Here is a 17,522-nt window from a genome sequence, read left to right as displayed (position 1 = left end):
AATGACCCCAAACACACGTCAAAAGTGGTAAAGAAATGGCTAAATCAGGCTAGAATTAAGGTTTTAGAATGGCCTTCCCAAAGTCCTGACTTAAACGTGTGGACAATGCTGAAGAAACAAATCCATGTCAGAAAACTATCACATTTAGCTGAACTGCACCAATTTTGTCAAGAGAAGTGGTCAAAAATTCAACCAGAAGCTTGTGGATGGCTACCAAAAGCGCCTTATTGCAGTGAAACTTGCCAAGGGACATGTAACCAAATATTAACATTGCTGTATGCAGACCCAGCAGATTTGGTCACATTTTCAATAGACCCATAATAAATTCATAAAAGAACCAAACTTCATGAATGTTTTTTGTGACCATGTATATATACCGTATTTTTCGGACTATAAGTCAACGTTTTTTTCATAGTTTGGCCGTGGGTGCGACGTATACTCCTCTCTCTCATTCGCGTGAGCGACGAAGCAAATGGCAGCCATCGTCACACACACGTCAGCAATCGTCACTCACACGCCAACCAATAAAAATTCGGCGTGGGCGGGTCATGGCAGAAGTGCATTGTGGGTTTTGGAATGCTAACTGCTATATGCTATACGCTACTGCCGGAGCTATTAAAATGGATCACATCAACATTGGCGGTAACTTATAAAAACTGAGAAGGACTGAACTAAAATGGCACCGAAATGGAAATCATATACTGCAGGTTACAAGCTGGACGTAATGAAATATGCACCAGAAAACGGTGATCGAGCAGCAGAAAGAATGGACGCTAGCGGCGCACACCAGGAGCGACACCGAGGAGGAAAATTTCATCAGATTTAGCGATCGGGAGTGACAGATTGTTTGGTAAACGTATAGCATGTTCTATATATTATAGTGTTTTGAATGACTCTTGCCATGATGTGTTGCGTTAACATACCAGGTACGTTCTCAGTTGGTTATTTATGCGTCATATAACGTACACCTATTCAGCCTGTTGTTCACTATTCTTTATTTATTTCAAATTGCCTTTCAAATGTCTATTCTTGGTGTTGGATTTAATCAAATAAATTTCCCCCAAAAATGCGACTTATACTCCAGTGCGATGTATATATGTTTTTTTTCTTCTTTATTGTGCATTTTCGGCCGGTGCGACGTATACTCCGGAGCGACTTATAGTCTGAAAAATACGGTATATATATATATGTATATATATATATATATATATATATATATATATATATATATATATATATATATATATACATACATACATTGCACATTTCCACATCTAGTTCACTTTTGAGACATCTCAACTTTGCAGTGAAAAGTTTTTATGCGTATATGCACTCTTAATACATTTGGCCCCTGGACTTTTAATATGATGTCAAAACAGTACTAAAATCCAATGCCAAAAACACACTGTTCACGTGGCCTCAATGCAATCATGCGCGGAGTCACCTTGCGTGCGCGCAGACTCTAATACGCATCAGTGAGGCCGCCGCGCGAGCTGCGTTGTTTTCCTTGAGCGTGGACACTGTCTGTACTTGCGATGTGTCTTTCTCTTTCTCCATGCATGTGACGTTCCACCCTTTGGCACTTGGTGGAAGGTACTGACTAAATACCCTAGCAACTCCTCTCCTTTCTGATTGGTAATTTTAATTGGTCAAAGCCAATTAATTGTTTGAATTTTCAGAATTTTTCTTCATAAGGAATGATATAATGGGTTATTTTGTCTAAACTTTAGTCTCTAAAGACAGTTCTCTAACAGGCTATGATTAGGTGACCATAGACCTTTAAAGTGACCAATCAGGAAGGAGGGGTGCATCATGCATGGAGAAAAGCAAAGACACGTCGTGAGTGCAAACAGAGTCCGAACGCAAACAAAAAGACGCTGCGCACACCAAAAGGTCACGCAAATGCAGAGTGTAGCTTTTCTGCGCAATGCTTTTGGCACTGTTTTGACGCCATATTTTAACCACTAAATAATCATAGTCACCCATAAAACCCTGTCGAAGTTTAATTATGTTCCCATTTAGGGTACATGCTGTACCTACAAACCAGACACACTGCAAAAAGAACAACTCAATGTCTGCTGCTAGCAGAGAAGCTTAAAAAAGCATGGAAGACATCAGAGAAAGGAGATGTAAAGAGAAGGAAGCTCTGAGGAGGAGTAGAAATGCTGAGGCAGGAAGGGAGCTCAATGCAGAAAGTTGCTTTAATCTACACATCAAATGAGAATGGAAAATGAGAGCAAGGGCACCTGTCAGTGTGTGTGTGTGTGTGTGTGTGTGTGTGTGAACACAGAGCTGATTATAATAACAAAGGGCTTGCAGTCAGAAGTGATGTAGCCACAATTTACTGCAGTTCAGCCTGGATCACAGAACCACTACATGTTAATTTACGCAGAGTCTATCCATCCATTCATTGTCTACCGCTTGTCCCTTTCGGGGTCGCGGGCGGTGCTGGAGCCTATGCCAGCTGCATTCGTGCGGAAGGCGGGGTACACCCTGGACAAGTTGCCACCTCATCGCGGGGCCAACACAGATAAACAGACAACATTCACACACTAGTTAGTCTCAATGAAAACATTGATCCATAAGACATTTGGCCCCAGTTAACTTCTGCATAAAAATGTCAATAAAAGTTGAAAATAGATCTGACCCTTAAACCTTTCAACCACAAACAATTTTGGGTTGGACACACATTAAACACATGTTCTGAAAATGTGGGTAATATAATCATACAATATCTTTGCAGATGCAGTGCATAAGTACTACCTATACAAAGTTTCCATTTCAAATGCAAAACTACAAAGGGAAAAAACATGTTTTTAGCATAACCGTTAAAATGTAAACATGGCTTTCGAGTATCTTTAGGCTTTGGTCAAGTTGACTTTAACTGGGATAATACTGCTCTCCATGTTTAATTTGGGAGTGCACGCATCTTAAATGATAGTGTTCAAAGCCTGGGGTGGGGGTGGGTAAAATGCAAACTGCTCACAACCAGCGGATCTCTGGTATGTGACCACCGAGTTTGAGCTCTTCGCCACGGGACCACATAAACACACGAGGCTACACCAAATTACAAGGGACCGCTAGCTAACATGCAATTAGTTTGTGTTGTATGTTTACAATCAGACGTTTTGGTGTCTGACTAAAGTAACTGACAATATTAAAGCCATTATCTATATTTTTTTTATAATTAGAGCTGTCATTAATAGCTATTTATTTACTCATGTGATTAATCACAAAAAATATTGCATTGATCATGTACCGTATTTGTCAGAGTATAAGTCGCTCCGTAGTATAAGTCGCACCGGCTGAAAATGCATAATAAAGAAGGAAAAAAACATATAAGTCGCACTAGAGTATAAGTCGCATTTTGGGGGGAAATCTGTCACCAGTCCCATACAAGTTTCTCGCTTACTCCAAACTTTCTTTCTGCTGCCCGATTTCCGTTTTCTGCAGCATATTTCACTACTTCCAGCTTGTAACCTGCAGTATATGATTTCCTTTTCGGTGCCATTTTTGTTCCGCCCTTCTCAGTTTTTATAAGGTACCGCCAATGTTGAAATGATCAATTTTCATAGGTACGGAAGTAGTAGCAGGTAGCATCTTTTTTTTCCACAATGCACTTCTGCCATGACCCGCCCCCGCCAAATGTTTATTGGTTGACGTGTGTGTGTGACGATTGCTGATATATGCCTAGTCTTTTATGTGAATGAGATAAATAATATTATTTGATATTTTACAGTAATGTGTTAATAACTTCACACATAAATCGCTCCAGAGTATAAATCGCACCCCCGGCCAAACTATGAAAAAAAACTGTGATTTATAATCCGAAAAATACGGAATATACACAGATCAATCAAGCAATTTATTTGACCACAGATGATTACCTGAAAGGCGGCGCAGGTATCAGTACAAAGATGAATAAGGAGAATTTGACTATTGTACTCTCTGACTAATTTAAAAAAATACCCATTTTGAGCAAATAAATAATGTACATTCAAGTAAAACATTAGGAAAATGTTCATGGATAACATTGTGACAATAAAATCGCATTTGTCTCCAAATATAGGGGTATTATTATGTGTAATTAGAATTTTGCAAGCAAGTAATAACCCGTGATTAATCCTGATTAATCCAAATTCAACAGTGTGATTAATCTGATTTAAAAATGTATATCTTTTGACAGCACTATTTATAATCAGTCATCAACAACGATGCCGATCTAAGCTAATACTCACAGAGCTATTGAGCCATTACAACTATGTGACAAAGACTTTTGTGCGTTCTCTTTCAAAGCACCGGCTGAACGTAAAAGGTATATTTCCGCGCATGAGGACAAAGCTATTAGTCTTGGTGAGTTATGTTTATCAGATATTTATGACCCTTTGATCAAATGCTTCCTGTTTGCTGATTGGCTAACCCTGAGAAGGACCTTTGACTTGGTGCCTACGAGGTCACAGCAGCTGGGTTCTTCATCACAAGGGGCCATCTCTGGTTTCTTCTCTTGTGACTCCTTCACTTGCTGCTTTTTCCCACACGCTCTACTTGCAGAACGGGCAAAGAAGAACAGTCGCGGTCTATTTGTGTGGTAACAACATGTTTAAATCTTGCACACGCTCAAGTGCGTGGATGAGACGCTCTACCTCAAACAGAAACATGGACATGGCTGACTAAGAATACGATGGACGGACATGAGCACCAGTAGTATGTTTGTGGAAAAACACTTTGGGGGAGGTGCAATTCTGGCACATAAAAAAGCCACTACCCAGGGAATAGACAGCTGGAATGACACACAAAAGGCTCATGGGAGAGGGAGAAAGCCAGAGTACATGAGAGAACCAAAAGCACAGGTTTAGAGTAACAGCAAGGATGATAATAGCCAATAGGAAACATAACAAAGGTGTGATTCCTTTACTGTTGCAATCCTGTGATTCAATGTGTGAGTAGGTGTAAGGTCTGGCTACTTACAGCTGTCCTCCTCCTCAGTGATGGCGCTGATCACATAGCAGGCGTACACAAAGCCTAAGAGCTGTAAACACAAAGGCAGACAAGAGAGGTCAGACAACAACGAATTGAACAGTTGAGATGTCACCAACTTCTTACTCATCCATTTCCAGAAACAGCATAATAATCCACAATTTGTATAGGTTCAAGTGTCTGCAATGTAAAGATGTGTAGCCTCCTTCTGACTGTTTGTTCATTTACTACATCCATAAAAAAAACAAATCTGGATTACAACTGAATTTGGTTGAAACCAGCTTTTTAAAACATGTGTAAACACTTCAATTAAATTGTGTTTTAAGGGTCAGATTGACACAAACTATCAGTACATTTTTGGAAGAAGAGAAAGCTACATGTCAAAGGCTGTCACTCATACAAGTCATCTGATCAACGTTCTGCTACACTACACGGTTATTCGGAAATCTATGGACAACATGTTAATTATGTTAGTTAAATGGTTATGAATGCACAGTCAAGTATTGCTTCACTAAATAAAAAATGATTCAGCAGATCATTAGGGGTGTGACAAAATATTAATATCAATATCGCAATAGTTAACCTCATGACGCAATTATCGATGCACTCTCTCCGTTTGTGTGGACTCACTTTGGTTTTTTATATTGTAGTGTAAATGGGACAAAGCTGTATAACGACTTTGCAGTATGTAGGCTTTTGTTTCGACCCAATGGACACATGGATATGTCATGATGTTATTTATTTATAGTCATTTATTGAGTAGTGATGCACGATAGTGGAAATTTTAACCGATACCGAAAACCGATAATTTACAGACATTTATATCCGATAACCAATATTGATGTACTGAATATCTGGTTACAGAAGATTTTGTGAGAGGAAATTAATTTAACAGTTCACACTTTTGCCAAAAAATATACAGATCTATTGTAGAGATAAGGATAATATTAACTGATATTTGAACTATAATTTGAGTACAAATAACTTCCTACTATAATTCTGACACATGCAAACTATTAGAATCATTGCGTACAGCAAAATTTTTAGGGACTTTATTGCTATTTCAACTTTTCAATTATTTCTCCGATAGACAACAAACAACTCAAACAAACTGAATACGATTTCATAATGTGAAAACAATGTATATATATCCAACACAACAAACATAAATGAGGCCAATAGAAGTAAGCCAATAAGATTCTGTATAGCAGTTTCAAAACAACACTGAAACTTCGCCTCCCCAAAATGGCTGCGGGACATAAATGCACGGACGCATATTTGGCTTGATCCATCCATCCATCCATCCATCCATCCATCCATCCATCCATCCATCCATCCATCCATCCATTTTCTACCGCTTGTCTCGGGGCGTGCTGGAGTCTATCTCAGCTGCATACGGGCGGAAGGCGATCTAATGGTTTCTAAAAAGAAATTGAAGTTCCACTGTAACTGAAGCCAGTGCATCCAGGTGAACAATGAAGTTGAACATAGATTTCAACTTTCACACTAAGGTATTTTCTTTCAAACTCTCGCCTATTATCAAACGCCCTTGGCTTTACGTTTTCTGCGATCGTCACAATTAATGCTAGGTCTTGGCTTAGCAGCTTTGTACTGCTTCCATAAATCTGCATGTTAGTGAATTTTAAGGTGACTTCCATCCATCCATTTTCTACCATGTGTCGCTCTCGAGGTTGCGGGCTGGAGCCTATCCCAGCTGCGCTTGTTAAAAAGTGTAGACCCTGGACCAGAGCCGGCCCAAGGCATAAGCGTACTAAGCGCTTGCTTAGGGCCCCGCGGCCACCAGGGGGCCCCCAAAAGCAATTAACAAAAAAATCTTATTTTTAATTTTTTGCATGTACGAGTCTGACTGATGATTTCTAAATGATCAAAGATATATTATTGTACAAAAACACAATTTTAGGTCAACAGAGTGCTGCTGCTGATCTAGGCTTAGTGATTCTTCCTGCCTCTCTTTAAATGTAAAGCTGCCTCTGCTGCACCTGTGACGTTTGCCGCCTGCTATGGCGTCACATTAGTGCCAAAAATCCGAGCGCATAAAAAATGGTATCGCGCGCTGATTCTCCACTTCGTGCGCGCGCGCGACACCCTTTTGCGCGCGTGTGGTGCCTTTTTGCGCGCGCGCCGTCTCGGTCTGTGCGCTGGCATGTTTCGTTTTGGCACTTTGGGGGCGGGTATGCTTAGACGGCCCCTTCTTTCTGATTGGTCAGGCGAAATGCTCAGAGCCAATCAGAAGTATAGCAGGGCGGGTCATCGTCAATATGTATCAAGATTGTTATAGGCGCAAAGTTTCACTTCTTCTTGAACATTTGTTTTCTAATTTATGGAATTTCTTTTGATTCAGCCATAAAATTAATGAAATAATCTTTGAATTTTGTTTTTAAAATGTTAAAAATAGCCTTTTAATAATGTATTCTGAAACAGTTTAAAATAATCAGAGAACTGACTATCACTGACCCTACACAACTATGTTGCACAATTAAGTCTTTTTTTTTTATAGCGAAAGAGGTAATTTCAACAGGTGCAGCATCCTATGTCATATCTACATGTAATAAGATTTGTAACAAGGCAAACCGTTTGTAAATTGGTCGAAAATCGAGCAAGTTATGGTAATTTAATTGGTACATGTACTAATTAAATTACCATAACTTGCTTTGACATCAATGTAATGATTGAGGCTAGCTGTCCGAGGTAAGATGGCTACAACGTTGCTACGCTGGAGAATGATTGGTCATATGAAAAATGCTCAGAGCCAATCAGAAAGGAGGGGCTGTCTAAGCATACCTGCCCCCAAAGTGCCAAAAAAAAAATGACAGCGCGAGGAGAGATGCCAGGAGTACACAGAGAGCGCACAGACCGAGACGGCGCGCGCGCAGAAAGGCACCGCGCGCGCGCAAAAAGACACCACGCGCGCGCAAAAAGACACCACGCGCGTGCAAAAGGGTGTCGCGCGCGCACAAAGTGGAGAATCAGCGCGCGATAACAGTTTTTATGCGCTTGGATTTTTGGCACTAATGTGACGCCATATCTTTCCTCTCAGATTCAGACAGGACTGAGCAGGTGATCAGAGGACCACTGTCTATTAAGGAGAACTTTTCATTCCCCAAACGGCATGATCATTATACCTACAGACAGCTAGTCAATGGGGAAAAAGTCAAGCGTAGCTGGCTGACTTATTCAAGAAGTAAAGATGCAGTCTATTGCTTTTGCTGCAAATTATTTTCCAAAAAGTCCTTAAAACTGGCAGCCGAGGGACAGCGGGATTGGGTCAACATAGGTTCACTGCTGAAACAGCATGAAAACAGTGAAGATCATTGTAGCAACATGGTGAAATGGAAGGATTTTGCCTTGCGTCTTTCAAAGGGGAAAACTATTGATGAATTTAACTTCAGTAGACTGCGCTCTCTTTGTACAAAGTAAACATTAAATATGAACAATTAACTAAAAATGTAAACTAGTAATTAAAGACTAATATGTACAAGACTGATGAGACAAGATGACACTTTTACTGTAAATACAAAGCTTTATCACTTGGACTGTTCAACCCCAGGCCACTCTTGTAGCTGAATGTTTTCTACATTTTAAGATTAGGAACCATATGTGGCACTCTGGACATCATTCGTTCATTCATTGGTATTATTTATGTTCTTAACTGGGCCACCTCCATATCTTTATAAATGACATGTCATTTGTAAAGACATGCCAGGCTGACAATAGGATAATGTAAACAACACTGCCAGAGCCGCAATGAGTTTATAGTAGGTGTGTGAATGATCAACAATCAATATTATTGGCAGAAATAGAGGGCCCCAAAATCAAATTTTGCTTAGGGCCCCATGGAGGCTTGGGCCGGCACTGCCCTGGACAAGTCACCACCTCATCGCAGGCCCAACACAGACAGACAACCTAGGGCCATTTAGTGTTGCCAATCAGCTTATCCTCAGGCGCATGCCACGGGGAAAACATGCAAACTCAACACAGAACAACCCCGAGACCGGGTATCGAACCCAGGACTTTCTGGCTGTGAAGCACAAGCGCTAACCACTGCCCTCACCAAATCAGATTTTTTTTGTGTTGAAGCTTGTCTTTATTTAACCCTTCCAGTTTAATTTCTGCCAAACACGGCAAACGAAGAGTGAAATGTCTTATTCTGACATGGTAAAAAAAAGCCCACATCGGTGACTGCTACGCAATGATGCTTTTCTCTGTATAGACCAGGCCGCGCAGACACTATCATGACATCACAAATATTCAACCATTCTGTGGAGAGTGGAAGAGTTGACAAGCCAGGCAGCAGCACAGCCTCAACACAGATACCAACAACAAACACAATATTATCAGCTGATTTTATATGTTGATTTTTATTTTTAGAAATATTGAAATTATGCCATAATTGCCATTATCAGTAGATAACATCGTGCATCTCTAGTACTGTAATGTACTGTACCCCGAGATCCCTCACTGGATGTTCTACTCACTCATTAAAAAAAACTTCAGAGAACCAGCGTCCTGTCCTCTGCAAAGATGATTTGTGTTTTGCTATTTTTTCAAAAATGTGTAATTGTAATAATGAAAAAAAAGGGGGGAAAAATACCAAAAACAAATGTCCACTGCAGAGGACACTGGTTGTCAACAGGTTCTCCACTTGTTACTTACAAACAAAATAAAGACATACTATTTACGACCTATTTTTTTTCAACTGTAAGTACAAAAATGTATTTATGCTGTTAGAATGTGACTGTTTGGTACGTTTCGACTCACAGGGTATTTGCTCAGGGGTTACCACTACATTTATAGAAGAAAAAGAAAAGCAAGAGTGAAATATATTGTTTACACCAAAAAGGAGCCAAATTAAATATCCACATGCTGAAATAAGTCAATATATGTAAAGTATTGTGTGTGTATATATACATATATATATATATATACTGTATATACATATATATATATATATATATATATATATATATATATATATATGTATGTATGTATGTATGTATATATATATGTATATATATATATATAAATGATAAATGGGTTGTACTTGTATAGCGCTTTTCTACCTTCAAGGTACTCAAAGCGCTTTGACACTACTTCCACATTTACCCATTCACACACACATTCACACACTGATGGAGGGAGCTGCCATGCAAGGCGCTAACCAGCACCCATCAGGAGCAAGGGTGAAGTGTCTTGCTCAGGACACAACGGACATGACGAGGTTGGTACTAGGTGGGGATTGAACCAGGGACCCTCGGGTCACGCACGGCCCTTCCTCCACTGCGCCACGCCGTAATATATATACATATATATACATACTATATATATATATATATATATATATATATATATATATATATATATATATATATATATACATACTTTATATATACAGTCGCGATCAAAAGTTTACATACACTTGTAAAGAAAATAATGTCATGGCTGTCTTGAGTTTCCAATAATTTCTACAACCCTTATTTTTTATGATAGAGTGATTGGAGCACATACTTGTTGGTCACAAAAATGTTTATGAATTTATTATGAGTCTACTGAAAATGTTACCAAATCTGCTGGGTCAAAAGTATACATACAGTAATGTTATCTTGGCAAGTCTCACTGCAATATTAAGTGTTCCTGGGATTAAAGGCCTCACATTTTCTCCTCCAAACATATTGCTGGGTATTGTGGCCAAACAGTAAAATGTTTGTTTCATCTGACATCTCATGGACAAAGATAAGACCTTCTGGAGAAAAGTTCTGTGGTCAGATGAAACAAAAATTGAGCTGTTTGGCCACAACACCCAGCAATATGTTTGGAGGAGAAAAGCTGAGGCCTTTAAGCCCAGGAACACCATACCTACCGTCAAGTATGGTGGTGGTAGTATTATGCTCTGGGCCTGTTTTGCTGCCAATGGAACTGGTACTTTAAATGGGACAATGAAAAAGGAGGATTACCTCCAAATTCTTCAGGACAACCTAAAATCATCAGCCCGGAGGTTGGGTCTTGGGCACAGTTGGGTTTTCCAACAGGACAATGACCCCAAACACACGTCAAAAGTGGTAAAGGAATGGCTAAATCAGGCTTGAATTAAGGTTTTAAAATGTCCTTCCCAAAGTCCTGACTTAAACGTGTGGACAATGCTGAAGAAACAAGTCCATGTCAAAAAAACAAAAAAATTAGCAGAACTGCACCAATTTTGTCATGAGTGGTCACAAATTAAAGCAGAAGCTGGCCAGAAGCTTGTAGATGGCTACCAAAAGCGCCTAATTGCAGTGACACTTGCCAAGGGACTTGTAACCAAATATTAACATTGCTGTATGTATACTTTTGACCCAGCAGATTTGGTCACATTTTCAGTAGACCCATAATAAATTCATAAAACAACCAAACTTCATGAATGTTTTTTGTGACCAACAAGCAAGTGCTCCAATCACTCTATCACAAAAAATAAGAGTTGTAGAAAGTATTGGAAACTCAAGAAAGCCACAAGTGTATGTAAACTTTTGATCGCGACTGTATATATATACATATACATATATATACATATGCATTATATATATATATACACTGTATATATATATATATATATATATATATATATATATATATATATATATACACATATATGTATATATATATATATATATATATATATATATATATATATACATATATGTCTTAATAAGGTTATCCAAAAAATAGTGCTCGATACCGTAGTAGAGCGCAATATATGTATGTGTGGGAAAAAAATCACAAGACTATTTCATCTCTACAGGCCTGTTTCATGAGGGGGGGTACCCTCAATCATCAGGAGATTTTAATGGGAGCATTCGCATACCATGGTTTATATAGGGCACAGAGTGGGTGGGTACAGGCTGGCCTAGGGGCGTGGTGATTGGCTCATGTGTTACCTAGGAGGTGTTTCCGTCTATGGCGGCATGCTGTTACAATTTCGCTGCGCTTGTTGAGGGATGACAGGTCTGGACGGTAAATAATAAACAGTTCCTCTTTCAAGCATAGGTTGCATTTTTTATTACCACTATTGTAAGGTGTGCTGGATGCAAGAATTTGCCATGTTATTGAATGAATAGGAGCAGCGAGAATACCAAGAAGCGCATATGCCAAATTTTCAAAGAGAACGGCCTACGGATCACGATTGAAGCCAACAAGCAAACCGTCAACTTCCTTGACGTCACTTTCAACCTGAGAAATAACAGCTACCAACCATTCACGAAACCCAACACAACACTCCAATACGTGCACCATGACAGCAACCACCCACCCACCAGCACGAAAAGAATACCTACCGGAATCAATAAAAGGCTATCGATGCTGTCATCTAGCAAAGCTGAATTTGACCAAGCAACCCCCCCGTACCAAAAAGCCCTTGATGAAAGCAGATACAATTTCACCCTCACCTATGAACCCACGCCAGGAAACCAGCCAAAAAAGAACAGAAAACGAAACGACATCATCTGGTACAACCCCCCATACAGCAAAAACGTCTCAACTAACATTGGACACAAATTCCTCAATCTGATTGACAAACACTTTCCCAAAGACAACACCCTAAGAAAAGTATTCAACAAGAACAACATTAAATTGAGCTACAGCTGCATGAACAATATACGACAAATCATCTCAAACCACAACAAAACAATTGCAAATGAGCCGTCAGCCCCCAGACAGAGCGACTCCAAAACCAACAAAGGCTGTAACTGTCGAAAGAAACCTGATTGCCCTCTCAACGGGGGGTGCTTACAAACATCAGTTGTCTACCAATCTAAGGTAATACGCAAGGACATTAACACATCCGACACATATGTAGGATTAACCGAGGGAGAATTCAAAACCAGATGGAACAACCACAAGGCTTCTTTCAGGAACAAAAACCTGCGAAATACCACAGAACTCAGCAAACACATTTGGGACCTCAAAGACAATAATGTTGAATATTCAATAACATGGCAAATTCTTGCATCCAGCACACCTTACAATAGTGGTAATAAAAGATGCAACCTATGCTTGAAAGAGAAACTGTTTATTATTTACCGTCCAGACCTGTCATCCCTCAACAAGCGCAGCGAAATTGTAACAGCATGCCGCCATAGACGGAAACACCTCCTAGGTAACACATGAGCCAATCACCACGCCCCTAGGCCAGCCTGTACCCACCCACTCTGTGCCCTATATAAACCATGGTATGTGAATGCTCCCATTAAAATCTCCTGATGATTGAGGGTACCCCCCCTCATGAAACAGGCCTGTAGAGATGAAATAGTCTTGTGATTTTTTTCCCACACATACATATATATATACATATATATATATATATATATATACACATATATGTATACTGTATATATATATATATATATATATATATATATATAGCCGAGGTTGCTGTGGTTTATCAGTTAAACAGTGCTCAATACCGGAGTAGAGCAGAATGTTCTTTAGGTCAGGGAAAAAAATAAAAATATGTACATATATATATATATATATATATATATATTGTCCAGGGTGTACCCCGCCTTCTGCCCGATTGTAGCTGAGATAGGCTCCAGCGCCCCCCGCGACCCCAAAAAGGGAATAAGCGGTAGAAAATGGATGGATGGATATATATATATATATATATATATATATATATATATATATAAATAAAAACCCAGTTTATTAGGTGGCATAAGATTTAGTAGATGACATGACACTTGAGCATGTTCAGGAGGCAAACAGCGTTTGGTGAACGATGCAAAACATGAAGACACCAAACTATTTTTGAATTACAACTGTTTTAGTGCATGTAAACGTGACAGAGACCATAATAAATTAAAGAACGTGGTTTGAACCTGCTGGTTTTACTACCGTCAATAGACATGAACTGAAAATGATTAAGCCTTTAAACACATAATCAATGTATGGAATCACTGTAGGGATGAAAGCGGAAAAACTTCACCCTGGCTTAGGTTTTTTTTTTTTTTTAATATTTTTGTTCTGTTCTTGCAAAAGGAACAAAACATTATCTGAAAGAACATGGAGGTGATAGAGCCATAGCTTACGACACCCTGGTTTGAATTCACTGACAAACCAACATAGCGTTTGTATATTTGTGTACAAAACTTTTTGAACTGTATCAAATGAGTAATATCAATAACAATAACACAAGGTAAAATAATAATACAACCACTTACTGAAGCTCATGGTGAGCATGTGATTGGACGATGTGGGGACTTCTAGTCAGTATAGTGTGCCAACACGTTAGACAGGCGTGCAAGTGACTGCAGCTACTAATGTATGTGCAGTGTGAAAGTGGCAGATGGCTGTCATCCTCTGCGAAAAAGACCCAGTGAGAGACTGAGACCGAGATAGTGCGTCTTCATCCTGCCACCAATCCATCATTTGGCAATCTGCCATGCCAATTAAGGCAGCACCGGGCACACTGCCCTCGCACACTGGCTGGACTCGCTCACACATAACAGGGAAAAGTACATTTTTCAAGTATGATAGTAACAAGTAGAATAAGAACAAATGAGGAAATAGTGCTTTTCCCCCAAAAAAACTTTAGTAGAGCTTGATCCACACTAAAGCGCTGCAAATGTTTGGTGAACATTGGCTGTGTAGTATTTGTAATGGATAAAAAAAAAAATATATAACAAAAAACCCTATTATTTAGTAATTAAGAACACAATTATGCTGTGGTGTTGGGTACAACAAAATGTTTATTAAGACACACAACTTTAGGCTCCCTTCTCTTATTGTTCATCTCACTCCATTACTGAAGCAACACAACGGTAAATTAGCATATATGTATGTACAAAAGCCAGTATCAAACACAATAGATTGCTTTCTGTGTGTGTATCCGTCTATACTCCCTCCAGAGTCTGGATGCGGGAGGAGGGTTGGAGCTCAAGGCACACCTGTTGGCAATCACTCATTCATTAAATAAGCTGATTGCACTCACCTGCTGTTGCTGGTTCTTTCCCTGACGTCTTCCATGCGCATCAGACCAGACCAACTATCTCCTCACTGCTTTTCCCTGCCGGACTTGATAAGTATTTGTTTTGTTACTTTGTATTTTTTGCTGTGCCCTGATTCCCTCCACCTTCCTCCTTGCTAGTATTTTAGTTTGCTACTTTGTCTACCTGTGTTTCCGTGGCACTGGCTTTTCCCACCAATGTCAGTGTTTTCTGTTTTACCTTCTTATGCTTATGATAAAGACTTTGTACGCAAAACTCCACCTCTTCTGCTTCTGAGGTCCATTCTGCTCCAAGAGTGTAACAGAAAGAATCAGCCAGACAGATGGACCAATCTGAAGCGGACTCTCTCAAGGGGGCCCTACGTAACCAAGCACTACGCCTACACCAACAGGAGGAGAAGTTTGCTGAGCTTGGCACCAGTCTTCAGAGCCTGTGCTCCCGCCAAGATGCTAGGATGGAGGCTTTCTGTGGTACTCACCACGCTCCAGCCCGGCTCATGACCAGCGCAACCCCAATTTGCAGATTCTTGCCCTTTGCTGTCTCGCCATGAACGCTTTTCTGCAGATCCTGCCGATGTGCGTCCATTTCTTATTCAGTGCCAGCTGCACTTCGAACTTTAGCCAGCAGCCTTCCAGTCTGAACGTGCCTGCGTGGCTTTCGCTACCTTCCACTTGTCTGGAAGAGCAGCAGCATGGGCCACGGCAGAATGGAGTTGTCAGTCAACGCTCTGCGGCTCCTTTGCTGCATTCTCAAAGGCAATGGAAAATATCTTCCAGAGGACTCCACAAGGAAGGGAGGCTGCTCGGGCTCTCCTACGGCTGAAACAGGGGCACCGAAACGTCTCTGATTACGCCATTGAATTCCGTACACTGGCAGCCGAGAACAATTGGAACTCTTCTGCCCTGTTGGACGGTTTCTGCTTGAGTCTCGACAACCGCATCAAAGACCATCTTGTGCCACTCCAGCTTCCCTCTTACCTGGACAACCTCATCTCGTTGGCTGGTCTAGTAGACAAGAGGCTCGATGAGCTAAAGGAGGATCATGACAAGCAGCTGGGACATGCTGGGCTCACGTGGGATTTCAGACTACGTCCGGCTACCTTCCATGCAACTGGGGAGAGGCTTCGTTGCAAGTGCCAGCACCTGTGCTTATACTGTGGGCAGGCCGGCCATTCTGTCAGGGGGTGTCCCATTCCACCGACACTCTTAAACCACACTGGGTTCCAACACTTTGTCTCTGACGATAGCACTACCTACACCGCTATCTTCAACACCACTGTCATCAAAGCGTCTCCAGTTGCCAGGTACTCTTCCTTCGAAATCTAAAATACTTGAAATAACAGCATTTATCGACTCAGTTGCTGATGACTTTTTTCTTGATGAGGATTTTAAGATTCAGAACATACCTATTATTATACCTAGATTTTCCTAAAGTCGTACACTTTCTTGACTGGCACCATTTAGCCGATGTGCTGTTTCAGGTCGAACCACTTTGCTTCGCGTGTCAGTGTCAGGTAATCATGTCAAAGAGCCTAAATGTCTTGTAATTTCCTCTCGTTCCGCTCCTGTTGTCCTCGGGCTAACCTGGCTGATCACACACAACCCTCATATGGGGCGGTATGGCTAAGTGGGTAGAGCGGCCGTGCCAGAAACCTGAGGGTTGCAGGTTCGCTCCCCGCCTCTTGACATCCAAATCGCTGCCGTTGCATCCTTGGGCAGCACGAATTGCCTAACAGTGAGCTGAACTCCTGTGCCTTCTTCTCACGTTGTCCGATGCCTGCGGAGAAAAATTATGAAATTGGCAGTAGGGAACTTCTATCTGTTGTGCTTTCTCTGCAGGAGTGGAGGCACCACTTGGAGGGTTTGCAACTACCTTTCACCATCTTCACCGACCATAAAAACCTGGCTTATCTGCGTTCCACCCAAAGACTGAATCCCAGACAAGCATGGTGGGCCTCAGTTTGCATTAGCTGTGTGGAAGGCATTTTGCAAATCTTTGGGGGCCTCAGCTAGCCTCTCTTCTGGCTTCCAACCCCAGTCCAACAGCCAAACGGAGCGAGCCAACCAAGACCTTGAGGCCACCATACGCTGCGTCTGCCATCAACAACCTTTCCTGAATCGAATATGCCCATAACTCTCTCATCAGTTCTGCCACAGGAGTCTTTCCATTCCATGCCAAGTACGGTTTTCAACCACCTGCATTTCCATCATTGGGGTCGGAGTCTGTCGTGCTGTCTGTTGCCGTCCATCTTCATCGGGCTCACCTGAACTGGCGCAAAACCAGAGTTGCACTGTCTCGCACCTCTGAGCACAATCAGAGATTGGCTATTCGTCACAGAGCTCCCGCACCCGATGAGAGGCCAGGAGAAAGGGTTTGGCTGTCTACCAAGGACCTAACACTACACACAGATTCACACAAACTCCAACCCAACTTCATTGGCCCATATGTGGTGGAGCGCATCATCTGTCTCACTTCTCTCCTCAAGCCTGTGACTGCCAGTGACTTGAGCCTTCCTGAGGTGCCTCCTCCTCCTTGTCTTATTGATGGCCA

General features: G+C 41.0%; 1 protein-coding gene across 3 annotated transcripts in view; it reads right to left on the bottom strand.

Annotated features, from left to right (window-relative positions):
- Window positions 1-17,522, bottom strand: part of nkain4 (sodium/potassium transporting ATPase interacting 4) — a 107,804-nt gene that overhangs the window by 23,404 nt on the left and 66,878 nt on the right. For all 3 annotated transcript variants that reach the window (XM_061981020.1, XM_061981004.1, XM_061981011.1), the window contains exon 5: window positions 4,969-5,029. In XM_061981020.1, the coding sequence (XP_061837004.1) occupies window positions 4,969-5,029 (61 nt within the window). The remainder of the gene's footprint in view (window positions 1-4,968; window positions 5,030-17,522) is intronic.

The sequence above is a fragment of the Nerophis lumbriciformis genome, linkage group LG01, assembly GCF_033978685.3.
Source record: "Nerophis lumbriciformis linkage group LG01, RoL_Nlum_v2.1, whole genome shotgun sequence".
Lineage (NCBI taxonomy): Eukaryota > Metazoa > Chordata > Actinopteri > Syngnathiformes > Syngnathidae > Nerophis > Nerophis lumbriciformis.
Note: the sequence above shows the minus strand (reverse complement) of the source record. Positions and strands in the feature narration are given on the sequence as shown.